Below are 27,394 nucleotides of genomic sequence, written 5' to 3' on the forward strand. Positions count from 1 at the left end.
ACAGCTGCAAAATACTAACGCGAATTCTGTACAGACGAATGGAAAAACTGGTAGAAGCCGATCTCGGCGAAGATCAGTTTGGATTCCGCAGAAGTGTTGGAACACGTGAGGCAATACTGACCCTACGACTTATCTTAGAAGCTAGATTAAGGAAAGGCAAACCTACATTTCTGGCATTTGTAGACTTCGAGAAAGCTTTTGACAATATTGACTGGAATACTCTCTTTCAAATTCTAAAGGTGGCAGGTATAAAATACAGGGAGCGAAAAGCTATTTACAATTTGTACAGAAACCAGATGGCAGTTATAAGAGTCGAGGGGCTTGAAAGGGAAGCAGTGGTTGGGAAGGGAGTGAGACAGGGTTGTAGCCTGTCCCCGATGTTATTCAATCTATATATTGAGCAAGCAGTAAAGGAAACAAAAGAAAAATTCAGAGTAGGTATTAAAGTCCATGGAGAAGAAATAAAAACGTTGAGGTTCGCCGATGACATTGTAATTCTGTCAGAGACAGGAAAGGACTTGAAAGAGCTGTTGAACGGAATGGACAGTGTCTTGAAAGGAGGATATAAGTTGAACATCAACAAAAGCAAAACGAGGATAATGGAATGTAGTCGAATTAAGTCGGGTGATGCTGAGGGAATTAGATTAGGAAATGAGACACTTAAAGAAGTAAAGGAGTTTTGCTATTTGGGGAGCAAAATAACTGATGATGGTCGAAGTAGAGAGGATATAAAATGTAGACTGGCAATGGCAAGGAAAGCGTTTCTGAAGAAGAAAAATTTGTTAACATCGAGTATAGATTTAAGTGTCAGGAAGTCGTTTCTGAATGTATTTGTATGGAGTGTAGCCATGTATGGAAGTGAAACATGGACGATAAATGGTTTGGACAAGAAGAGAATAGAAGCTTTCGAAATGTGGTGCTACAGAAGAATGCTGAAAATTAGATGGGTAGATCACATAACTAATGAGGAGGTATTGAATAGAATTGGGGAGAAGAGGAGTTTGTGGCACAACTTGACAAGAAGAAGGGACCGGTTGGTAGGACATGTTCTGAGGCATCAAGGGATCACAAATTTAGCATTGGAGGGCAGTGTGGAGGGTAAAAATCGTAGAGGGAGACCAAGAGATTAATACACTAAGCAGATTCAGAAGGCTGTAGGTTGAAGTAGATACTGGGAGATGAAGAATCTTGCACAGGATAGAGTAGCATGGAGAGCTGCTTCAAACCAGTCTCAGGACTGAAGACAACAACAACAACAATGTGTAACTGAACTGTGACGATTATGGAGTGAAGAAATGGAAGACTGTGAATTCTGGCAAAGCGCATAGCTTGTTCCTGTTCAGAAGCACCAAATGGGATAAATGAGTAAGTTTCACTGTCAAGTGCGTCTAGGGCTTCACTCAAGGAATGGCCAGGGACAGCGATTAATTCAAAGCCCCGTCCGGCTGTCTTGATTTAGATGTGGCATAATTGACATAACGTACTTCCGGCGAATACCAGGAGATTCATCTGATAAAGCAACGGCCAAGTCCTTCCCTAATCCTGTTTCACCTTAGCTACTGCTTTATCTTTAATAGTCTTGAACAACAACAGAGTTTAATCTTTCCTCCATTCTCCTTGAACCGTAACTCCAGTATAAACCGCCAAGTGATTTGGAATCTAACTCGGCACTCTTTTACATTATCTGTCAATCAAGAATTGTCACTGACACTTCCCCAACCGTTGTCGTCAAAATGATATTGATTAAAATATTTTTCATTGCCAGCAACTGAACCACTATCTCGCTGACCAGTGCCACTGAGATATATTAATTGTACATCCACCCAAATTCTCCGCACGGCCATTGTGCTGTCTGAATCAAAATCATCTGCGAGGAAGGACTACCTCCACGAGCATTTTTACTTCTCTAGTCTTCATGGCTTTCCGCGGAATACGCTGTTAATGCAATAGAATCTTCTTATAATCTTGATTTGCTGACATTGATTCTCTAGATCAGCCGTCCTGAAGGAGAGGGGGTGAGGGTGGCGAGGCAGTGGGGGGGGGGGGGGCGGAGAGTAATAGAGAGGGTGCCAGCTTTCACTGAAATGGCTCTGAGCACTATGGGACTTAACATCTGTGGTCATCAGTCCCCTAGAACTTAGAACTACTTAAACCTAACTAACCTAAGGACATCACACACATCCATGCCCGAGGCAGGATTCGAACCTGCGACCGTAGCAGTCGCGCGGTTCCGGACTGAGCGTCTAGAACCGCTAGACCACCGCGGCCGCCGCAGCTTTCACTGAAATACTTATATTTCGTATTACGTAAGAAAAAAATTTCCGGTGAGGAAATATTGCTAGCGTCAGATTTTCATTTCCATGAACCAAGTTAGGAAGCTCCCACATCGTTAATTAGCTGTCTTATTTCACAAGAACTGACTAATACATACTGTCAGCAGGTATACTAAGAAAAGTAGCGAGTAATGTTCCATCATAAAGCCCCTGTCACGGATAACCCGCCGGAATAGCCACTTATCAAACTTAACAACCTATAATGACAATAAGCCGCTTGACGATGTGGCCGCTACTTCCTTGTGACACTGACTACGAGAATACATCGTTAATCACAGTCATTCTGACTGTCCACTCAATTCCAGCAAGACTTCAGGAGTCAGCTAAAAGATAGTGTGTTAGCTAGAAGTTGAATTCTAATGCCTATTCTGTTAAAATAGCTAACCGGATTTAAAATAAAGTCATACAAGTTCCGCCAGCCGGCCGGGGTGGCCGAGCGGTTCTAGGCGCTTCAGTCTGGAACCACGCAACCGCTATGGTCGTAGGTTCGAATCCTGCCTCGGTCATGGATGTGTGTGAAGTCCTTAGGTTAGTTAGGTTTAAGTAGTTCTAAGTTCTAGGGGACTGATGACCACAGATGTTAAGTCCCATAGTGCTCAGAGCCATTTCAGTGAAAGCTGGCACCCTCTCTATTACTCTCCGCCCCCCCCCCCCCTCCCATGCCACCCTCACCCCCTCTCTTTCAGGACGGCTGATCTGGAGAATCAATATCAGTAAATCAAGATTATAAGAAGATTCTATTGCATTAACAGCGTATTCCGCGGAAAGCCATGAAGACTAGAGAAGTAAAAATGCTCGTGGAGGTAGTCCTTCCTCGCAGATGATTTTGATTCAGACAGCACAATGGCCGTGCGGAGAATTTGGGCGGATGTAGAATTAAGATATCTCAGTGGCACTGGTCAGCGAGATAGTGGTTCAGTTGCTGGCAATGAAAAATATTTTAATCAATATCATTTTGACGACAACGGTTGGGGAAGTGTCAGTGACAATTCTTGATTGACAGATAATGTAACCAACATTAAAGGCCGACACAGCGCTGTGTCAGTTACATGCCGTTTCAGTGCTGCTGTCTTACAGACACGCTAAGCTGAAGATGAAGCATCGGTTGTTCGACAGCATCGCCTAGGCCCCTGGGTTTGAAAGTAATGGAACGCAACGATTTTCGGTTGTTAAATTCACCTAACAATCTTTCTTGATGAAACGTCGTGTCTCTACCAAGTTCTTCCATTACTGGCCTCGGCCATGAAGGCGATAGATAGATGCATAGAATGGAATTACAGTATTTAGAGGAAACAAAATGTCAACGCCTTAACTTTAATGCCAACGAAGCATCTCTTTGGAGGTGTGAGTTAACGACAAAAAAAAAAAAAAAACGAAAAAAAAACGGTTCAAATGGCTTTGAGCACTATAGGACTTAACATCTGATGTCATCAGCCCCCTATAACTTAGAACTACTTAAACCTAACTAACCTAAGGACATCCCACACATCCATACCCGATGCAGGACTCGAACCTGCGACAGTAGCGGTCGCGCGGTTCCAGACTGAAGCGTCTAGAACCGCTCGGCCACACCGGCCGGCTGAGAAACGACACAAAAGCTACGTCGAGTCTACAAATCGTTTCTCGTAGGCTGAAATTAACGTGTGAGCAACACGATTAGAGTCGTATCTCTTCAGCGATTTTAACAATGGGATTGTCTTTTAAAATCTTATTCTGTTTCAACCAAATTAATATTAAATGGCACGCTTGCACGGTAGCGTCTATCCAGAGGTAACTGGTTCCAACGGAGGAGGAAGTTTTCAGCAGCTTTATTTGACCGCCAAATAGAGAAGAAGTGTTCACCACACCAGGCGTCAAGGTTAAACAGTAATCTAGTCGTCGAATGGGACTCCAAGCTCCATGTCCCTAGTGGTGTTGCCTCGGAGAAGTCAGCAGCGGGTTTTATCCTCCCCATTCTCTCTAACTTTGTCATCAACAACATAAACACTCTGCATGCATCCATCACAGTCATCTACACGAAACAGTTACGCTCAAAACAGTATCAACAACGCTGGCTGACAAAAAAGTGAATTATCCAGAACAAAATCTCGTACACGTACACACCGTATGCGGGTATGTAAATGACTTACAGTTGTAAATTTCTGTAGCCCGTAGAACAGCCACCGGAGTGCATTAGTATAGTTTATGTTTAGTAATGTTACCAAGCCTGGTATATAAAGGGCACGAACAGCGTCAGATTTTGAGTGGTCGCTGTGATGGACATGGTAGCGCCACATGTACTTGTGAGACATTATTACCAGCACATGACAGAGTTTAAAAGGGGCGTCATTCTAAGTCTCCATTAAGCCTGCTGGTCGAGTCGTGCAAAATCCTGATTCGTGGGACATTCGGATGTGACAGTGGCCTGATGTTGGAATGCACGGAAAAGTGAAGCAGACATACTTGGCATCAAATTTCCAGTCAAACACGTCTGACTACCACAAGGCAGGATCGCCGTATTGTGGACCAAGAAACACAGTAATCCCTTCACATCTGTGCCTCCCAGCCGAGAACAAGTAATGAGCTTCCTGTTCTCTGTACTCTCTGTGGGCTCTGTGCTATCCCACGCCATTGATTGGAAATTAGCAACAGCCGGACTAGGGAACTACCGTCCCATACGTAGTCTGCTGTTAACACAACACAAACGGGTACGTTTGGAGTGATGCCATAACAGGGATGCTGATGAATGACGTAGCATTATGTTCAGCGATGAAACACGGTTCTGCACTACCCTTGATAACCATTGTCGGCGAGTATGGGGAAGTCTTGGGGAGATATACCTTTTTCCCAATGTTTTGGGGGGGGGGGGGGGGCACTGCGGCGTTACTCCTGACGTCATGGTGGGCGAACAATCTAGTATGACTTCAGGTCACGGCCGGTAGTGACTGAGAGGATCCTGATGGCACAATGGTTTATCACAGACATCCTGCATTCTCATGTGTTACTCCTCATGCAACAGTATGACATGGTTCAGTTTTTCAACAGGACAATGCTCGTCACACATGGCACGTATCACTATGAACAGTCTGCGTGTTGTTGATGTACTCCCATGGTTAGTAAGACCCTCCATATCTGTCCCCGATAGAACATGTACAGGACCATATCGGACGTCAAATCCGTCCCAGTAATACACTACTGGCCATTAAAATTGCTACACCAAGAAGAAATGCAGATGATAAACGGGTACTCATTGGAAAAAAATATTATACTAGCACTGACATGTCATTACATTTTCACGCAATTTGGGTGCATAGATCCTGAGAAATCAGTACCCAGAACAACCACCTCTGGCCGTAATAACGGCCTTGATACGCCTGGGCATTGAGTCAAACAGAGCTTGGATGGCGTGTACATGTACAGCTGCCCATGCAGCTTCAACACGATACCACACTTCATCAAGAGTAGTGACTGGAGTATTGTGACGAGCCAGTTGCTCGGCCACCATTGACCAGACGTTTTCAATTGGTGAGAGATCTGGAGAATGTGCTGGCCAGGGCAGCAGTCGAACATTTTCTGTATCCAGAAAGGCCCGATCAGGACCTGCAACATGCGGTCGTGCATTATCCTGCTGAAATGTAGGGTTTCGCATGGATCGAATGAAGGGTAGAGCCACGGGTCGTAACACATCTGAAATGTAACGTCCACTGTTCAATGTGCCGTCAATACGAACAAGAGGTGACCGAGACCTGTAACCAATGTAACCCCATACCATCACATCCCGTGATACGCCAGTATGGCGATGACGAATACACGCTTCCAATGTGCGTTCTCCGCGATGTCGCCAAACACGGATGCGACCATCATTATGCTGTAAACAGAATCTTGATTCATTCGAAAAAATGACGTTTTGCCATTCCTGCACCCAGGTTCTTCGTTGAGTACACCATTGCAGGAGCTCCTGTATGTGATGCAGCGTCAAAGGTAACCGCAGCCATGGTCTCCGAGCTGATAGTCCATGCTGCTGCAAACGTCGTCGAACTGTTCGTGCAGATGGTTGTTGTCTTGCAAACGTCCCCATCTGTTGACTCAGGGATCGAGACGTGGCTGCACGATCCGTTACAGCCATGCGGATAAGATGCCTGTCATCTCGACTGCTAGTGATACGAGGCCGTTGTGATCCAGCACGGCGTTCCGTATTACCCTCCTGAACTCACCGATTCCATATTCTGCTAACAGTCATAGGATTTCGACCAACGCGAGCAGCAATATCACGATACGATAAGCCGCAATCGCGGTGGGCTACAATCCAACCTTTATCAAAGTCGGAAACTTGATGGTACGCATTTCTCCTCGTTACACGAGGCATCACAACAACATTTCACCAGGCAACGCTGGTCAACTGCTGTTTGTGTATGAGAAGTCGGTTGGAAACTTTCCTCATGTCAGCACATTGTAGGTGTCGACACCGGCGCCAACTTTGTGTGAATGCTCTGAAAAGCTAATCATTTGCATATCACATCATCTTCTTCCTGTCGGTAAAATTTCGCATCTGTAGCACGTGATCTTCGTGGTGTAGCAATTTTAATGGCCAGTAGAGTAGTATCGAGGATATCAAAGACCAGTTACAACAGTTGTGGGCCAACTTGCGTCAGTAGAGGTTACAATGGCTTTATGACAGTCTTCCCAGTCGAATCTGTACATGAATCCAGGCCAGAGCGAGTGCAACATCACACTAACTGGGTTCATAGTGCCACGTTTTTTGTAAATTTGATTCGATATTGTAATAAATGAAATATCACATACCCTCTCAGCCAGTGAAGTTTCATTTCGTTTTCTCCTCCCCTCCTTCGTGCTTCAATATCTTTGTAAGGCAGCTGTTTTATGTAGCTCAACACATAGTGGCTTTCCAAATTAACAATGTCCAACAACATTTTCATTTTGTTGTCAGGGTTTTCGGTATGGGTGCTGGAGCTTAAAGAAAAATATATCCGTCGTCAACCCGAAAGTTGGTTTGAACACCACAATGTTTTATTCGGCAAGGTCGTACAGGAGATAGCTTTGATTTCCTCTGATACTTGAACTAACTTACCCAACCGGTTGTAGGAGAACGAGCAGCTTAACGACTCACGGCGCGACTTTGCATTTTCCATTTTAACAAATTATAGTAGAGATGAAAGAAGCGACAGTTATCCACGGACCGACTGGGGATTGAACTCCAGAGGTTTTTTTTCCATTTGCTACAGTGACTACGAGGTACGAAACGCATTGCGGATTCTCGAAATCGAGTAATTAAGAGGGGAATACGTTGGTTATCTGGACAGCAGAATTTTTCTATTGGAGTGAGATAGCCGGGAGCCACGGCGCCGTGACGTGGGCCGTGCCTGTGGGAGCGTTGCGCCCGGACCTTAGAAAGCCACGGAGGGCGAGGCGTGTCCGCTGGGAAAGGCGCAGGCGCACTCGCCGATTTCTCCGCTGATACCGCGCCGCATAATTCAGACCGCCAGCTGCTCCATCCCAAACAATAAAATAAGAAGCTGCAGCAGCTGCTCAACACAGATGGGAGGCTTTACGCATGCAACGAACCCTAGCGCAAAGTTTCATCATTTTGCGTCTACATCTCTACATAGCGTCTCTTCTTCTTTTTCTTCCTTGCCTTTTCCCATTTCTCTACGGGACGGCATTGGGACACGAATTATAAGCGCAATACTGCAATGGAACGAAGTAAGAATATCAGACAATCTCTCCCTATCGGAGCCGATACTCCAATCAAACGGAGTACTACAGGGAGACCCACTGAGTCCTCTGTTATTTATCCTTGCAGCAGAAGAAATTGTAAGAATACCCCAAAGGGAGGGTGTAGTCTCATATGCGTATGCAGACGAAATTGTAATAGGTGCAAAGAATACTGCAAAGTTACAAGAAGCGATAAACGATATGGAAGATTGGTGTGTCGAACACGGTTTCGAAATAAATGTCGCGAAAACAGAAATGATGGTACTCAGAAATGGAGGAAGAACACCTGCATCAGCTGAGATCTTCATATGAGAGATAAAACTGAAGATTGTACCGGACTACATGTACCTAGGGAACACAATACAAACAACTGCAAAATGTTTCACAAAACATGTAACAGAGAAAGCAATGCAAGCACTAATGGCAATACATGAAATACAATACATCAGATCCCTTAGCCTAGAGACAGCAATGGCACTATTCAGAGCCAAAATCTTCCCAATACTTACGTACGGCATAGAAATTATTGGACCACATCTTACAGTGAACAACCTAACAACACCGGAAAGAGTGAAGGCGACCTATATAAAGAAAGCAATAGGAGTGTCCAAAACAACACGATCGAGACTTGTATACCTGCTGGCGAGGGAACCCTTCCTCTTTGAAGGCCTTCGGACAATCCCGAAGCTACCCAATAGCAGCGCCTTGAAAAGTCTACTTAAAACATTGAAGAAAAAAAGGGAAAATATACCTCCAGAATTTTACAGCACAGGTGCCATGATTGACCGAACATGGGCAAAGGAAAACTTCGAAATGAGGCACGTGATCACCAGATTGGCAGTCCATGGTTTCCACCACCTTATTTGCAACAACACGTCATATGATGAACCAAACTAAATGTGTGAGTGTAAACTGTGTCACCAAATTTGCAAACGTTACCATGTAGAGCTCTGTACCAAAATGACACGAACAATAAGTGACTATGCAAATCACAATATGTGAAATTTCTAATTTATCTTATTATTATCACTGTACATTGAATTTGTATGGCTATTTGGCTGCAATAAACTTATTATTATTATTATATGGGTTTTGGCAGTGTTACTGACAATCGGTGGCAGGATGCCCTTCCTGACGCCACCATCCCCTCATGCGGGAATGACTGTCAGTGTATCTGACTTCAAGCCTGAATTTATCTAATTTCATTATCTCAGTAATTACGTGACATGTATATGGGAATGATCAGCCTCCTTAGCTGAGCGATCAGGATTTCTGACTGCCATGCGGACGACTCGGATTCAGTGCTTGGCACTGCCAATGTTTTCCCTTGGCGGGAGCTCTAACTACATGACTAGTACTGTACCCAAATGACGCCACTGGCAGAGATTGATACAGCGGGCAGTTACATAGTGCTGTCTTCAGGGCCGGATCGCAGCGTTTAGTTTTAGTTTAGTATGTGGACGGAGAGACATGTTTCTTGATTCGTCTTGGGTTTTTTAAGAGTAAGGCTGCAGTCACAGTGGCACCGACATCTGGATATTCCGCCGACGATAGTCATCGGCTGAGAACGCCCCATCTTTTCTGTTCAGTACGCCAGAAAATGCACGCTCTCATTGCAACGATCTCAACGCCCGACCGTAGACTTCGGACAACAGTCGGCGGAATTCAGATCAGTTTGCTTTCTTGGATCGAATCTGGCGACGTTCCCACATGCAAAACATGAATTACGAGAATGTTGTCGGTGGAGTACAAGAAAGGAGTTTCTGGTGTCTCGAGGATGACAGGTATAATAACTTGGATATCCGGGATATGTCTCCGAATTTATGGTCTGAAATCGCTACTTTACAGGAAATAACAAATTTAGAACAACTTAAAAATTTAATCATATTTCATTGCGTGTTACCTAATGCTACGTTATGCGTGGTCTGTGGGTGTCTATCCATTCGATCCTCATCTCTATACTTAAAATGCAGCACGTCGTGCAGGCAAAATCTGTGTCGGAAGTTTTAGGCCTAGATTAGAGCCTCAGTAAATTATGTATTCAAATGAGAAAGGTGTCGTATGTCAATTTTTATGCTTAATATTACTGTAGTTGATCATTTTTGGGTTGTGGTACGTGGGCATTAGCTATCTAAGAATTATTATTACTGCTTACTGGTCCTTTCATGCCAGTAAGGTGGTAATTTCGTTAAATGAGATGGCTTGTAAATGTGACGTATGTGTTTCCACTTTTCAGTAGTTTAATTGTTAAGAGTATCTTATTTGTCTTTTACGTATATGCTGAACGACAGTCGTTGAATGTTAATTGACGTATGTGTATTTTGATGAATTTATCTGAAGCTGTGCAGAATGTTTGCTTTTCAATGTCACCACGAATCATTTCGAATATGAACTACAATGTTCCTCTCTTCACCATACATATTCGTAAACTTGTATGGTTATTCCAGTAACTGAGAAAAGAGTGTGCAGTACTCGCTACAATAGAATAGATTATAATCTCCTTGACAGAATACATTATAATCTCCTCGATAACACCAAAAATTGACTAAGAAGATCGAGCGCACTGTGACCAAACTGTCGGCCGACGTTATCGGGCGACCTCTGGCGACGGCGTCTGGCGACCGTTGTCGGTTCTACTGTGAACGCAGCCTTTGAATTTACGGTGTAGCTTCTGGTTTTTATAAATCCGCCTACACTAAAATACAAAAATATTATTCTTCCTTTTCTATTAATCCAGTCTGCAACGATACCAGATTGGTGAATAATACTCGAGAGTCGGCTAAACGATGGCTTTAGTTGCGACTTTCTTATGTATTCTTAGTCTTGCTCCTAAACGTGAAATCATTCTCCTTTTCTCAGAACTTTTCAGCTAACAAGGAGAGACCATACTCTGCGTGCGGCCCACCGATTTCGACATGCTCTGGCATGTCGCTGGACAGTAGCTCCTGTGAATGGATTTGGGTCACTACTTTCCGGTTCGAGAAACCGATGTCACAACTCATGACGCAGGATCTGTTTGAGAGCAGCTGGAATCGCTAAAACACTCGAAAACACGGAAATTTTACTTTCAGATATCAGGCTTTCATTCTAACAGTTTCGGGGAAATCGAGGAGTTAGTGTTTTCGATGTATAGTAGCTGTATTTGAGCAAGAAAGATCTTGATGACTGAAGCGATGGCAAAGTGATGTAAGGTCTGCCATTTAGGTCATAATCAGCTTTCAGGCGCATGAACTAGTGCTCGTAGTTCTGAAGGTATGTGTTTTAGAGCTCATGTTTGTTAAACTTTTTTGTCTTGTTTTGGTCTATAATATCACTTTTTAAATACTCTGTATATTGTTATACAAAAAATAAGGTAACATTTATTCTGAACAAGGAATAAAAGTGCCAAGATTACACTTCTGCCAATTTTGATGAAACGTGAGTGATCCTCTATCAAAACTGTGTTGTTTTTTTTTCCTCACAAAATGTATTTACCGTTTTTGGAGAACGTGTCGTTTAGGGCCCCCGCGAGCACACAGAATTGCCGCAACACGACGTGACATGGACTCGCCTAATGTCTGAAGTCGTACTGGAGGGAAATGATACCATGAATCCTGTTGTGCTGTACATAAATGCGTAAGAGTATGAGGGAGTGGAGAACTCTTCTGAACAGCATGTTGCAAGGCATCCCAGATATGCTCAATAATGTTCATGTTGGTGGCCAGCGGAAGTGTTTAAACTCAGAAGAGTGTTCCTGGAACTGCTCTGTAGCAATTCTGGACGTGTGGGGCGTCGCATTGTCCTGGTGGAATTGCCGAAGTTCGTCGGTATGCACAGTGTACATCAATGGAAGCAGGTGATCCGACAGGATGCTTACGTACGTGTCACTCGTCAGAGTCGTATCTAGACATATCAGGGGGCCCATATCACTCCAACTGCACTCGTCCCACACCTATTACAGAGACTACACCGGCTTGAACAGTCCCCTGTTGAAATGCAGAGTCCATGGATTCATGATGTTGTCTCCATACCCGTACACCTCCATCCATTCGATACAATTTGAAACGAGACTCGTCCGACCAGGCAACATGTCTCCAGTCATCAACAGTCCAATGTCGGTGTTGACCGGCCAAGGCGAGGCGTAAAGCTTTGTGTCGTGCAGTCATCAAGGGTACACGAGCGGACCTTCAGCTCCGAAAGCCCATATCGATGATGTTCCGTTGAATGGTCCGCACGCTGATACTTGTTGATGTCTCAGCATAGATATCTGCAGCAATTTTCGGAAGAGTTGCACTTCTGCCACGTTGAACGATTTTCTTCAGTCATCGTTGGTCCCGTTCTTGCAGGATCTTTTTCCGGCTGCAGCAATGTCGGAGATTTGATGTTTTACCGGATTATTCATGTTCGCGGTATACTCGTGAAATGGTCGTACGGGAAAATCATCGATTCATCGCTACGTCGGTGATGCTGTGTTCCATCGCTCGTGCGTCGACTATAACGCCACGTTCAAACTCACTTAAATCTTGATAACCTGCCATTGTAGCAGTAGTAACTGATCTAACAACTGCGCCAGACACTTGTTGTCTTATACAGGCGTTTCCGACCGCAGCGGCGTATTCTGCCTGTTTACATGTCTCTGTATTTGAATACGCTCGCCTATACGTCTCTTTGGCGCTTCTGTAATTACATGAAATTTTTTTCGGAAAAATGTAAGATGAAAAATATGAGATGACATCGCAGGACAGTTGCACACTTGATATTTGTCGGTGTTCAGTTAACGACCCCTAGCAGGACCCATAGCAGGTAACGAATTTTGAGTATTAACACAAATTTATTAAAGTAAGCTTCTGTACGCATGCACAAATGAAAGGATTGTCTTGCGAAAATTCTATCAGCTCGCGCCGACTTCTACGATGAATCTAATCTAAGGCACTGTGAAGGATTACCTCGGATCGAAGAAAATAAATGAGTCTTTGTGAAAAAGAAAGATAGAGAGAGAGATACCAGCGATATTGGCGTCAGAGTTTTGTTGGCTCTTACATCTTCGCATTTCCTAAAAACGGATAGTACAGTATATTTTGTCAGGGAAAAAAGAAAAAAATACAAAAATATATTGTCTGCACCTAATAGCAAATACGTGTCGTCAAAGTTCACATGCACCTTCCTTGATCACAATAAACATTATTTGTTGAAAATGACGATGAATAAATTTCGCGACAACTTTGGTATTCTTCTCAGACAGTTTTAAAAAACTGCAATAAGTGTAATTCGTACTCACACTCCATGTAAATGGTCACCGCCCCAATTAGCAAGGGAATTCCTCATCAAGTATATCTCTTACGCGTCGAAGTCATTAATTCTTCGATTTCTCGGAAAGTATTAGGTTGGGAGCCTGATACGTATAAGTAAATTTCCAAAGTTCCGAATGTTCTGCCGGTTCCAGCTGGTTCGAAACGGATCCGACGTCATGACGTTTGACCTCGATTATTTCGTAAACGGAAGCGTTCAGACTAAGCCCCTTTACACGAGCTACGTTTGAGTGAGCCATCCGAAGCACACAGATGTTCGCTGAAAAGGATGCGCTGCAGGCCCGGATGTCTCCCTGTAACCTATGTGGCGTGGAACCCAAAACAAAGTCCAGTATTGAGAGCAAAGCATCGCAATATCATGATTACAGTCTTAATATGTTGGCAGGAATCAGCATCTGGGTACGTTTATAGGTGCATCTCGTGGGAAACAGTTCTTCGGTGACTCGAAAATACTTCGATTTTTTATCTGCTCCTTGCCTTTGTCATTACTTTTCCTTTATCTTTTAAGGGCGGCAGTTCTTGGTCTGACGGTTCACAGTATGTTCCTGCAAATAATAACGTATCGGGATCTATAAATTACTGCCTGTGATATGAGAACACAATTAAACAATGCATGTTAATGGATATAGGCACGGGTTATAGACATCGGATTCTCAATCTGTGTCGTAAATATTACTCACATAGCCTATATGGTGAGAAGTATCAGGACGCCACTCCGACGGAACTGTTGAAACGTCAGCTAAATCGTAGAACACATGGTTACCATCCGAATTTATAGTGAGTTTGATTCTTTTCTCTATAATAGTAACTTTAAAAAGTACGCAGTTTCCCTCACGGTGAAATATACAACTTAATACTATAGTAAAATTCATGTTGTATGTGTATCTGAGGAATTTTGAGTCGATTAGTGTCCACCTGCTTCAACTCATTTATCAGATGATATCTCCCTGCCGCGCGGAGTGGCCGCGCGGTTTGAGGCGCCATGTCACGGATTGCGCGGCCCCTCCCGTCGGAGGTTCGAGTCCTCCCTCGGGCATGGGTGTGTGTGTGTTGTTCTTAGCGTAAGTTAGTTTAAGTAGTGTGTAAGTCTAGGCACCGATAACCTCAGCAGTTTGGTCCCTTAGGAATTCACACATTTGAACATTTGGTCTCTCCCTAGGCACTGAGGATTGATGCAAGACTGATTTAAACAAACATTACGAGCACTTCATTTAATTTCAGTCAAAAAAGTTTCGAAGCCCTCCTAGATAGGTTCGCAACAGGGAAGAGATAGAACCCTCTCAAAAATAAGTAGAACAGAAGCTACTAAGCGATCTTAAGACTATTAAACCTCAGTGGCTTGCTGCTGAATGCCAGACACGGAAGTTAGCTACCGGTGGATAACAGGCGTCTAACGGGCACTTTCTCTTGTGTGGCAGTCCGTGGGAGGAGAAGAAAGAAAGTCCTCGATCGGAACCTTAAATGGCCGCCGGACGGGTCCCCGAGAGCCGCAATGCGTTACCTAATACTGTTGCAGGCGCAAGCAGGTTTCTTCTGGCCTGCTCCTTATGGCCTTCTCGTGTGGGCGGCCACGTAGGTTGTTACGGACATCTGGGAACGCGGTCGACAGCCAGTACCTGAGAACCCTACGCCTACGCTTTGAGGAAATGTAGCTCGTGTACGGCTATAAACAAAATCGCCACTTTACAGATTGTCAGTAGATAAATGGACCGGATGTTTCATAACTTAACGTACATTTTTCAGTCTCTTCATATTTACTTAAGTAAAGCAGCGAAGTTACTGTGGTTTCTTGTACCAAGGATTCTATAACGGCGATCAAAATGTTTTCTTTCGAAGGACGTACAGCCTAGAATAAATATGGCAATGTAGCAAAACCACCGTGAGCGTTGAGGTAATCATTCCACCGACTAACCAGGTTGAACATATCCGTTCCGTAAAACACCTCGTCCTGTTACGTGAAGAAGTCCCTAACTGCCTGCTGCACATCCTCGTCCGACAGGAAAAATGCAGAGGGATGGTGAACAAAATACTAACGTTGTAATGGATTTTAAAAAGTGGATAATACTGTGGGTCAGGGAGTTTTGCAATTGTACTGCACAGCATGGTTATAAATACCTCGTTTTGCAACATCAACACTGGTTGGAAAAGCAAGTATAAACCATTCACATCTATGTGTTTTATTTATTTGTTGGCATTGGCATTAGAAACAAGCAACCGTATCATGATTACCTTTTAATGGAATTTTTCCATACCAACACTATTTTATACACTATGGCATTATGTATTACTTAGTATTCCAAGAAAGTTTTTTGAGAATTAAATCAGTTTTAATTTCAGTGTCCATCAGTGGATTATTTTTAAAGTATTGATCTTATTAACTCTGTTACTTACTAACTTGTATTCTTCAGATATGAATTCAAATGAACATAATGTAATAAAATATTGCACAGTAGCTTAAACTGTGTGTGAGATAACTGGATGCTTGAAGTGCAAATTGGTTTACATTAAAATGTATAAAAGTACACATTAAAATATCCACAGATATTCTATAGAATGTCATTCATGCTCATGAAAAGTTGATGTGCAAAGCACTGAGATGCTGTAGGCAATTCATAAAGCCTACAACAGTACAGAGTTTTTTAGAAGGAAGTGAGTGTTTATTTTAACTGAAGACATTGAAATACCGTATCTTGAAAACTACACATCGGATCAAAAAAGTCATAATTCCAATTTGTTTGTCTCAAAAGGGGACATCCAATGACACTGCACTTGACCCCCCTCCCCCCAATTTTAAGGGACCGAGGGTGTGATAGTTCCATGGCGAGAGACCAGGACTATAGGGCGGGTGCTCCACTTTCTGCCACTTGCCCGAAATGGATGATGCTGGCCTCCCACACCGATTAGCGTCTTGTGTCGAGTAGCGGCCAGCATTGCACAACGGTGTTTCTCGATAGACGTTCTGCCTCGTACACATTATTCATTCGCCGATGCATGTCTACGTTTGTCCTTTGGCGGCCAAGAAAAGAATAACATCACGTTGCTCCTGTTTCGACGCATTTGGTAATAACTTCGCAATAGTTCACGTTTCCCCATTTACTACACGCACCTGGGAAAGATATGAATGCCACATAATTCCTTGTCTACATGTCGGTGTTTATATACTCATATCGGAGTCGCGCTACGTTGCATATACCTCAAACGGAAACTTTTTGATCGGCCAGTGCAGTATCGGCTCGTGGGTTGTAGTACATTTCTTTTCCGACAAAAATGTAATTGTCTTAATCAGAAACGTTGTTTACCTGCATCTGATTAACTGTATGTTGCAGATGTTTTATGTTTCTCCGATGTTTAATTCACAGAGCTGCATATTTTTATTTTTGCCCATCGGTATAACGTGTACAGATCCGCGACGACGAGGTAGCGATCACGAAACCGCTTCACAACCGGAATTTGAAAATAAAAAGTAACGCACTGGGCTTTGTTGTTGTAACAAAACAACGAAGTCATCCATATTAACGTATAAGACTGCTAACTCACTGATTTTCTGAATGGAGCAGGCACGAGCCAAATTCAAATGTCTCTGTGTAGATCGCAAGGCTCATTAATTCTTACAGATCTGGAAGCACATTCACGCATTAATGATTGTACGTAGCACAAGTATAAGAACATAGTAGAGAAATGAACCTTTCCTATTTTACTGCCTATCATATACATTCAATTTAGTCAGAAACAAAAGGAAACAAAAATCATCGATCATAGAAGAGGGACAGCAATTGCAAGGCATGATGATTGCAGAAAATCACCATTTATTATTGGTGGCGTTTCAATTTTAGATTCTATTAGGTCGGCGAACCTTCACGTCTCATAATTAGTCGTATACATACATGGTAAGTTGACGTCATATTTTCATAGTCAGTTTGGAGAAAATTGTAGCTACGAACTGTAATTGTAAACGGAATAAATGTAAGAATGATGAGAGCGAAAACGTTACAATCAAGTTGTGACACATCTACAGTTGAAGGCGACATGAAAGGCTTCTTTCCCTTAGTGAAATGGTTTTGAAATAGATAAGAATCGTATATTATTTGATACCGATAGAAATTCTAGTAAGATTGTTGTATCGTCACGTTCATGGCCCTCCTCATAAAAAATCCTGGCGCGCCTTTGAGATTTGAACTTGGGGAATTTGACGCCATAGTTAACTATAGTAACTTGCTATAACAGTTGAGAAATGGGTAACACAACACTAGCACAGCTCTGGGCTCGTTAACATTTAAAGTTGCTAATAATTACTGCTAGCGGAAGTATCTAAGATGACCCAACGCTGAATACCGGTTGAGGTAACACAAAGCCTGAAATAGCCCACTGAATGTACTTTCCAGTGATGTTGTTTCCATGTTATTACAAGAATAGTGAAGTAAAGTAATCTTGAAGTTTCCTTAATATCGCTATTTGTTTGAGTTAAACCCTTAATATAATACTGGGGTTCTCAAGAACACAAACTACTGTTCATCTGGAGAGACAGTTGCAACTGGATTTCCACCTTTTGTTCCAATGGTAAGGAACGGAGAAGAAGGGACTTGGCTGACTCTACCAACCAAGCGATAGGGATGGGGCCCTCCGTTTGTAATGGGAAAGCACCATGTTTAAATATTAGGCATATAGCAGGGACACCGAATGACATTATGAACTTGGTCGAGTTCAGGCCTGATAACACGGGAATTGCTTGCTTAATTATATATACAGTGTGTTTACAACGTACCACAGTGGTGTGGGAGAAGTCGAGACGAACTATTTTATTTCGGATACTTGCGGTCTATCAATCCGGGAAACAAACCCAGACTGTGCATATGTATAGAGTAGTGTCTGTTCTTCCGGACATGTCCGACAGGACAGACGCTACTCGTATACATATATGCATTTCTGTGATAGCGTGCCGGCTCCATGAAATTTGCTTCAGTGCGGATGCACCAATATCGCCGAACTCCTACTGGAATCAGTAACTAGCGAGCAGGGAGATGATGGACGTGGGATGCTGCATTACAGCGCGCAATAACTTTAAAATTTGGGTCGGTCGGGAACCGTGTCCGGAGGGCCGAAGCGATTAAGGCAACTCCTCATGAGAAGCAGTAAATCCGGGTTCGAGTCCCGGTCTAGCACAAATTTTCAACTACCGCCACTGCATTTCCACAATGCACTGTGCGGATGGAAGTCACCAGTTTCCTACGTACTCTTTCCCTTTTCTTCTTATTCCTCTGTTTCACATACAACTTCAGATTGACCTACAAAAGCCACCAAGCTAAAGCTCACGCGCGCAGCGCGAGATTTTCAATATCCTCTCGCTCTCTTACGCCAACGCCTTTGTCGGCTATTTCATTAACATTTTTAATTTAAACTTTCCCTTCAGACTTTTGTAAACGTTATGAAAAATTTAATTACGTTTGCATTGCCATCTAAACTTAGCTCTCACAAGCACGGTAGTGTCGAAGTAAGAATGTCAGACAAATAAAATGAATTAATTGTTCATTTTTGCTGTTAAAAATTACAGTATTTGAAGGTAAAATTTACATAAATGTCAATTTTAAATTTTGTACGTGGACGAACAAAGGGTTTTTAGTATTAAAAAACGATTTTAGCCAAAATCTCAAGTGGCAAATTCATCAAAAATCCTTTCCACCATGGGACATTACAAGCAACTAGTAGAAGCGCGATACTTGCTTTGTGTTTTTCACGTGTTAATAAGCTGGAAGAGAATTTTAACTGATTCTTCAGACCCGTAAGAATGCCTTCCGCTCCAAATAACACTGGGTGAGAGGCACAAGACGTTCCGCTAAGCAGGAAAGGAAGCACAGTGAGCGACGCGGCTTTCGTGAAACAGAAGCGCTGATGCGAACCAAAGTAGCTCTGAAACATCTCTACCTTACAGATACCACAAAAACGCTAACCCTCGTGACGAGCTTTCTCAGAGAGAAACACGCAGTTGGCTTTGTTATCGCTAGGGACTGATTTGAAATACTTGTCCAACAATCCCAGGTTATCTTACACTCGTTTTGCGTGTGTAGGCCGTAGCGAGCGTTGAGGTGTTTTCTGTGACAACTCGCTCATTCCTTACATCATACATGTCAGATCTGATATCGTTCTCAGTCGCTGTTGCTCTTATTTTCGACAGAGCGTTTACTCCAACGAGAAAATTAACAAAAGAAGGCGTTGACCAGACAATACCGTAGAAATTTCGCTGACATTGATTTCGGAATGTGATACCATGACCAAGGAGCTCAAGAGGACATGTTACAGAAATTCCAGATCTTACGCACAGTAAGCAGAGACATTTTGGTGGATATTTCTGTCCATAAAAGACTCTATAAACTAAAATTTATGGCCTGATTGTTAACATCATCAACAAAGGCGTATTCTGTGTTAACAAACACGTGACAGCTCTGAGTGCTTTTTTTCTGTAATATTCCTATTGGGAAAACGGGTCGTACACACGCAGACCGTGCTCCTGACAGTTGCATTCAGAAATCCATAAATTAAATATGTGCCTCTGTTTTACAATGGTACTTGTTTTCGAACACTTAAAATACAAGTCACAAGTGAAAACCAAACAAAATGTGAACCACGTTCATATATACTTCTTTGCATTTTATTACTTATCTCATCTGCTGCGAATGCGAGTTCCATCTTAACAAAAATTTAAATACTTCAGCGAAAACTGTTTTCAGATTTTTACTCGACTTGTACGACATTTATGACATTTTCTATTCAACTTCTGTCGATGTATGCGCGCTGTAATATTTTGCGAGAGTCCCTGCCAGTTTGTCTCTTGTACTACTGGATGCCGATGCGTCATTTTACAGATAACTTTTTCTAAAAACGGGTAACGTTGCAATGGTTTAACTAGCAGTTCCTACTACAATATGTTAGGTGTAATGCATTCTGGGGCTGAGCTTGTGATGGATGCACACAACGCGTGTTAAATAAAAGTATTTTAGAAAGAATATAAGCCACTTGCAGAGAAAGAAAAACGCAAAAAAATTAAGAAGTTGGAGACAAAAAGATATGATTGATAAGATAATTTTGAGATTGTTTATTTATTTTTTATATTTTTCATTTGTAATCCATTTTGTCGGCTGCTCTCGAAGATGAGGATGCTACTTGGCTGCCGCGTGAGTAGATGTTTATTAAGAAATGACAGTTTTTTCTTCCACTTGTAACAATGTGGGCAGCGTAAAATTTGAAAGATTTTGACGATGTTGAAACAAATGTATAAGAAGGAGAGCATGAGATAATATGAAAGATCAAACTGGAAGTTATGAATATTACATTTCAAACAGGGAATGATTTCAGAAGACATGAGGTTACCAGTTTTGGATAAAAGACGCGTTATCTAGATAGAGCTGCTGATTCTGAGCAGCAGTTCCATTGTAAAAGTACACATTTTCTTCTTTCGTTATGATAAGTAATGAAGGTGAAACTTTTAAAATTTTAGTTTACTGTATTTTAGTGTTTTGTTGTTACCGAAAGAGATGAGCTGAAAGGGACTAAGGCATCTAGCGTGTCAAGAAGACATGCACAGATATCATTTGAGGCCAGACATTGCAAAGTGCGTCGGAACTAAATGTAAACAGCAGGAAGAAAATAGAAATTATTGGTGAAAAATTAATTGATGTGATCCAGGCATATCCGATTACAGAAACATACATTTAAAAACTGATTTCCTTCCAAAAAAGTTCAGTATTGGGCATCAAAAAAGGCTCCAGCTCATTTCACTAAACAAGGGCATGGAATTACCGAGCGCTGCTCGATAATCGCGGTGTTTCCTGCAGCGTGCTGTGTGTTACAAAATCACTGCTCTGCTAAGGCTCTGACTCTTAAAGTGGCTTACCACGGCGACCTCCACTTCGAATGAAGCTAAGTGAAATGACCCTATACCGATGTTATAGCAAACAGAGTGTGTGTCGGGAAAACGTACGTCAGCAAAATCTGTACAAGATTCGTGTTCGTGCTGAATATACAAAATCTACTGCATGAATCTAAAAGTGAACTGAAAGTTTATGAATTATCCATTAAATACCTCCAGCAACGTGTGGACAGTGTTTCTTGAGGAATAATATCGATATTCATTTAACTCTAGCCACACTAGACAAATAAAGTTCCAGATGCATCATGCAAAAATGTATTTTTTTCAAATATCGATTTCAAAAATAAGCAACCAAATCATTCGTCCTCGCAATTTATTCGAAAGCGCGAGGGGACGACACATGTTGAAACCCCACCTGTCACATTCTTACTTGGACTGCAGCTGGAATACATTTACATATTTGATCGGAATGTGGTAATCAAAGAGCCGTGGTTTTGTTTAGTGAACGAACATTATAGTCATCCGGAGTGATTCCAAGAAACTATTGAAAACATGAATTATAATCCCAACACGAACATATGACTTGGGTTCCGTTAGATTACGGATTCTATTTTGCATTTGCGCAACAGCTTTAGGTCGATTGACAGAAATTACGCAAAATGTATATAAATAGTACGTTCTTTTCGAGGATAATACTTCCTCAAATGTCAATAGTATTAGTAACGTATGGAGTAGTTTTAATCTTTGCTGTTCTGTATTCTTTCAATGTTGACATGTCGACATGTTGACTGATCGCCGGCCGCGGTGGCCGAGCGGTTCTAGGCGCTTCAGTCTGTAACTGCGCGACCGCTACGGTCGCAGGTTCGAATCCTGCCTCGGGCATGGATGTGTGTGATGTCCTTAGGTTAGTTAGGTTTAAGTAGTTCTAAGTTCTAGGGGACTGATGACCTCAGCAGGTAAGTCCCATAGTGCTCAGAGCCATTTGAACCATTTTTTTTTTTTTTGACTGATCCACAACAGTGTAGTTTCCCATGAGGCAGTACACCACTCCAGATAATGCACTCATGTTTGTGAAAAATGTAACACCAGAAAGAACACGCCGCACGAACGCGAAAGAGGACGTGTGGACACTGTAGCAACAGTAAGTGATTAAGACTGCGGAAGATTGGTGTACACTTGACGGTCGCATTCGTGTTAGGAGCTGCTGTGCTGACGGTATTACGGTAGGTCGGCAGCATAATGCACACAGTCAGGTGTAATAGACTGTAGTGTCACTGGACTCAAATTGCGATCTCGATTCCTGCGTATTGACGGCAATGTGCATACCATCCATCAGGAAACCTTCGGAGGCACAGGTACGACTGCTGTTTTGAGAAACTTCACATGCCTTACATCAGCAACAAGTTGACTGGTCTCATGTCGTGAGGGGTATGAAGGATGTTTACCATGGCTTCCCCGAACTGCAGCTTCACCAGACAGAAACCGCTGTTCATGCAGTGTGGACTTGAATAGAAACAGTTTGGCGAGAGACTCCACAGGAACATACCCAGATTCCTTTCTACTCTATTCTTTGACATTCCTTTTCTATTCTTGCTGCATTTGGGTATTGCAGCTTGCTGCATATTCAAATCCAGTGATCACATACGGTTCTACAACATTAATCATTTGTGTATTGTCATTGATATTTTAGAGTTCGCAAACAACAGCGTATAATAAAGTGTCCAGTTAGCCCAGTTGCCAGAGTACGAGCTGATCACAGAGAGCACACAGCCCGCCATTCATTTCAGTTCTGACAGCCGAAGGGACTTCAAAACTTAACCTTTCTTCTTTCCATCATTTCAGTGCAGAGGTTACACATAGATGTAATTCCACACAGAAGTTTCGTCTTATCTCTTGCACACTGCAGTATTCTACTCTTCTTTCTCTTTGATAAGAGACAGCCGAATCTTCGTTGAAGATAGATTCCGGATTTTTACAGCGCAGAACTGTATGGCTTCAAGAAAATCTGTGACCTGTCTCTCGAGAGGATTCAAACATGATCTGTGGAAGCAAGGCGGGGGATCTACGTAGTCTTTTCATTCAATGAATCGTTTACTACAGGCTGTATTCGTCCAAAAGTCTAATTCTGTAAGGACGAGGACTAGCGTACGTCTAGATTAACAACAACAACTCAACACACCTGCCTAGTCCCAGCCCTTTGGTCCCACGGATGCCTCATAATGATAACAGCATTCGACTATTCATCAGATAAAATCGTGTCAGCAATCACTCAGGCCTTAACTGGAACTCAGAACAGTTTTCCATTGAGCGGCTCAGCATTCCTGTAGACACGGCCACAGCAAATACACCTGCCTATAACGAGAGTTTGCTGGTTGCTGGTCGCCTTGCATGCATTCTAAATTGTTTGAGACTGAAGTTAGGGAAACATCTGGCATTCACGTAGACGAATTTGAGAAACTAGGGAAACAGAAATTTAAATTAGCTGGTTTATCGGTATAGGCGAGTGAGAGAACAATTGCTGTTTTCGTATGCTTCACGGTCTTTCTTTTGCGTCCTACTTATATCAGCTGAGCCCACCGTACTCCGCGTGAAGGCGTAAGGCTGAATTGCACGCCAGCGACCTGGTGTACGGGACTGGAAGCGTGCCTGCGTACTTCAGTCGTAACGGTGCAGAATTACTCTGCGCCTGCAGATAATTGCGGGCTATTAAGTCGGCCAGCAGCGAAGGCCGTAAAAAGCGCAGGAAGTCGCTTCATTTTGATAGAGACTCTACAGGACTCAGCATTACGCAAAACGTGCTACTTACGCACTCACAAGGCCTTTGGTCTTCAGAAATTTGTGGGTCTCTGTGACTCGGAACCGATGTTATACGACAATATTGAAATACACTTACGTAACCTCAAGAACTGAATACCCAGGCGTGACATTTTCAATATTTTATATCAGTTCCACAGTGTTCAAGAATTGTAGAAGCCTCACATTACTTCCCACATCAAGGTATCCAGCTCCAACAATGTACCACAGTCACCAGACACCGCATCTCCAGCCTCACTCCACTTTTCAATTTCTGCACAAGTGCCTCATAACTTTCACTCTCACTTGATTCAGCAATTTTTCTCAATTTTCGTTAATTAAGCACTTTTTACGCAATTTTCGCCAATTCGGTCCTGTTTCGTATATAATACATTACATCACTTTAATTACTGCAATAATAAAAATCATGGAAAAATACTTACATAGAACATATGTACTTTTCCAACACTCATTTTTTTCTGTTTTTTTTTTCAGCACTGATTTCGCTGACCGATATGGCTTCGCAGTTGTTAGTTTGTTGTTGTCGCGTACCAAGTGCATACCACACTGCATTCACACCTTGAGTATTCGAGCTACTATGAAAACAGTTTTCCACTTTCTTTGTTAATTTCGTACACCCTATTTTACGCGTTTCTGTAGAGAATATCTGTAATGAAGGTTTAATGTATTTTTTTGTAGCTACGTTACTATGTGTGTTCGTATTATAGAGGTTTCTCTCGATTTTGAATTCGCATTGCTGGAATTTCACTTGCAGGGGAAGAAATCTGGTTATGTATGCTCGCTGTAACAAATTGTGCACCGCTGTCTTCAATTATAATGCAAACCTCTCCTCGATATCTGGTGGAGTGAGAGCACAGAACACTTTTTGTGGTGGTCTGTCCGACTGATGGTAACGTTAAACCTGGAGATCCTGGTTATAGGTAGAATACATGCCTTCCAAACGCAACCTCTCTGTGTTCAGCCGTGAAAATAAAAAAAAAAAGTGGCTCTGAGCACTATGGGACTTATCATCTGTGGTCATCAGTCCCCTAGAACTTAGAACTACTTAAACCTAACTAACCTAAGGGCATCACACACATCCATGCCCGAGGCAGGATTCGAACCTGCGACCGTAGCAGTCGGGCGGTTCCGGACTGCGCGCCTAGAACCGCTAGACCACCGCGGCCGGCGTGAAAATAAAAATATGGCTTTACATGTAACAGGCACTTGGTTCTTCTGAGGACACACGTACACTTTTGAATCATTATACCATGTCGTGATTCGGTTCTGTGAAGTTTTAAGGATTTTTTCGCACTTGCGTTTGCGATTAGTGCCATAGGATCCAACCAAGTTTATTCTCACTTACTGTTTTCATCACAATAAGACATGTTTTTCAACTGCATTTACAGTTGCTAGGAAAAAATGTGTGGAAGTTACTTTCTTATCTTGAACAAAGTTACACGAAGTTACATGTAATATTTCGTGTTTATGTTTTGATTTCATGCTCCCGACAAGGCGTGAGCTCTCTCTCTCTCTCTCTCTCTCTCTCTCTCTCTCTCTCCCTCCCCCCCTCCCCCGCTTATACTCACTCCGTGTGTGTGTGTGTGTGTGTGTGTGTGTGTATGTATTTGTGTGAGTGTGTGCAAGCGTTAAACATAGACTGCTCGTAGCAGTAAAGAATTCATCACGCTGAAATTTTGGCCAGTGAATGGAATAATTGTATTTGATTTCTTCTTTCGGTTCCCCGTAACGACACTAATTTCTTCGGCTCGCTGCAAAGAATTCTACTCATGCTCGCGACATACGTATTATAGTGATTGGAGACAAGCTTACCATCGTACTCTTCTCTGCGCAGAAAATTCAGGTGGCAGCAGAGAAGCTTGAGCGCTTTACATCCTCTTTCTTGTGGCCTGAAAATAAACAAATTAAGATATAAAGATGAATTGTAAATAAAAGTAGCCGGTTAGTGTACTGTCATTGGTTCTGAGTATTTGAATTTTTTTCCAATTTGTAAACTGTATGACAGAAAATACTATTGCAGACGTTGAGAAACTAAAGCGACAGGAAATTTATTACACACATGGAGTAGCATTAGAAACTAAAACAGTGTTTTATTTACAGCACTGAGTGAAGAGCAAAAGCGTTTGAGGTGTTTAGCAAAATGGAAGTGAAAATTCTACATGCAGATTCTTCTTGAAATACAAATTGCATCCATTACATAACAGATCATAAGGTCGCGACAGTGCTGAACTGTATCATGAGAGCGCTGACCACCAATCCTTCCCACAATCGCTGGTTTCAGTAAACCTGCGACAACCTCTGGGGAAGAATTTGTCTGCACACATCAGTCTATCGAAGGAATCAAAACGGAATTATCGTTTGTACGGTATATGTGACAGAAAACTTCCCTGCATTCGATGCTTCGCCAAATGTTCTATTTTCTCAGTCGCACGCAGCTGATACTTACGCCTCTAGCTTCAAGCGAATTTGTATTAACTAAATGAAACACTTTTTTTAGCCTTGTTTCACAAACTTTATTACTACCGTTTGACCTAGATTTCGGGTTAGTAGCCTATTTGCTAGTATATTTAATTCAACGTATTGATTTGGTGCATAAAATCATAGCCTTTTTCCATAAGTTTTAAAAAACACAACAAATACACATAACAGAGACTCTAGACTTCAATAACAGTCTCCTTCACTATTTACAAGTCTGCCAACGAGAGGGTAACTTTTCGATTCCGCGACTGTAGAAATCATTTGGTTTTGAGGCGAAGAACTCGTCGAGTCACGTTCCGAGCGCATTTTCATCCGGAAAGGAAGTTCCCTGAAGGTTGTTCGATAAAGAGCAGAAAAGGTGAAGATCTGAGAGCAAAAGATCAGGTGAATAAGGTGTGTACGGTATGACTCCCCAACCCAACTCCTGTATGGTGTTTTTTGTTAGTCTAGCAGAATGCTGTCGGGCATTATCGTGGAGTAGCACACTTCACGCAGTCTTCCTGGTCGTTGTTCTTGGACTGCGTATGTAAGACGTCTCAGTTGTTGACAATAAATGTCATTAGTGATGGTTACACCTCGGGGGAGGAATTCGCAGTGCACCACACCTTCGTTATTCCACCAGATACATAACATTATCTTTTGTGGATGAGCGCATGTCTTGGAATGGAGAGTTGTGCTTTGTTTTGGCTCAAACACTCCTTCCTTTTACTAATGTTAGCATAAAGACATCAATTTTTTATTTTTTTATTTTGCGTATGGCAATACAGCGACAATATTTTATACAAGTACAACAATATGTATAAAACAAAACAATGTATAAGTAGTACATGTGTAAAAAAAACAAGCAATAGCACAAAAGGATAAAGCACAAACACTCAAGACAAAACGGGCAACGGACTGCGATAGCA

At 42.4% G+C, this 27,394-nt stretch overlaps 1 protein-coding gene across 1 annotated transcript in view; it reads right to left on the reverse strand.

Annotated features, from left to right (window-relative positions):
• LOC126183619 (uncharacterized) overlaps positions 1-27,394 on the reverse strand; it is a 182,052-nt gene that overhangs the window by 96,972 nt on the left and 57,686 nt on the right. The window contains exon 2 of the mRNA XM_049925736.1: positions 25,821-25,897. Coding sequence (XP_049781693.1) covers positions 25,821-25,823 — 3 coding nt within the window. The 5' untranslated portion in view covers positions 25,824-25,897. The remainder of the gene's footprint in view (positions 1-25,820; positions 25,898-27,394) is intronic.

The sequence above is a fragment of the Schistocerca cancellata genome, chromosome 4 (assembly GCF_023864275.1).
Source record: "Schistocerca cancellata isolate TAMUIC-IGC-003103 chromosome 4, iqSchCanc2.1, whole genome shotgun sequence".
Lineage (NCBI taxonomy): Eukaryota > Metazoa > Arthropoda > Insecta > Orthoptera > Acrididae > Schistocerca > Schistocerca cancellata.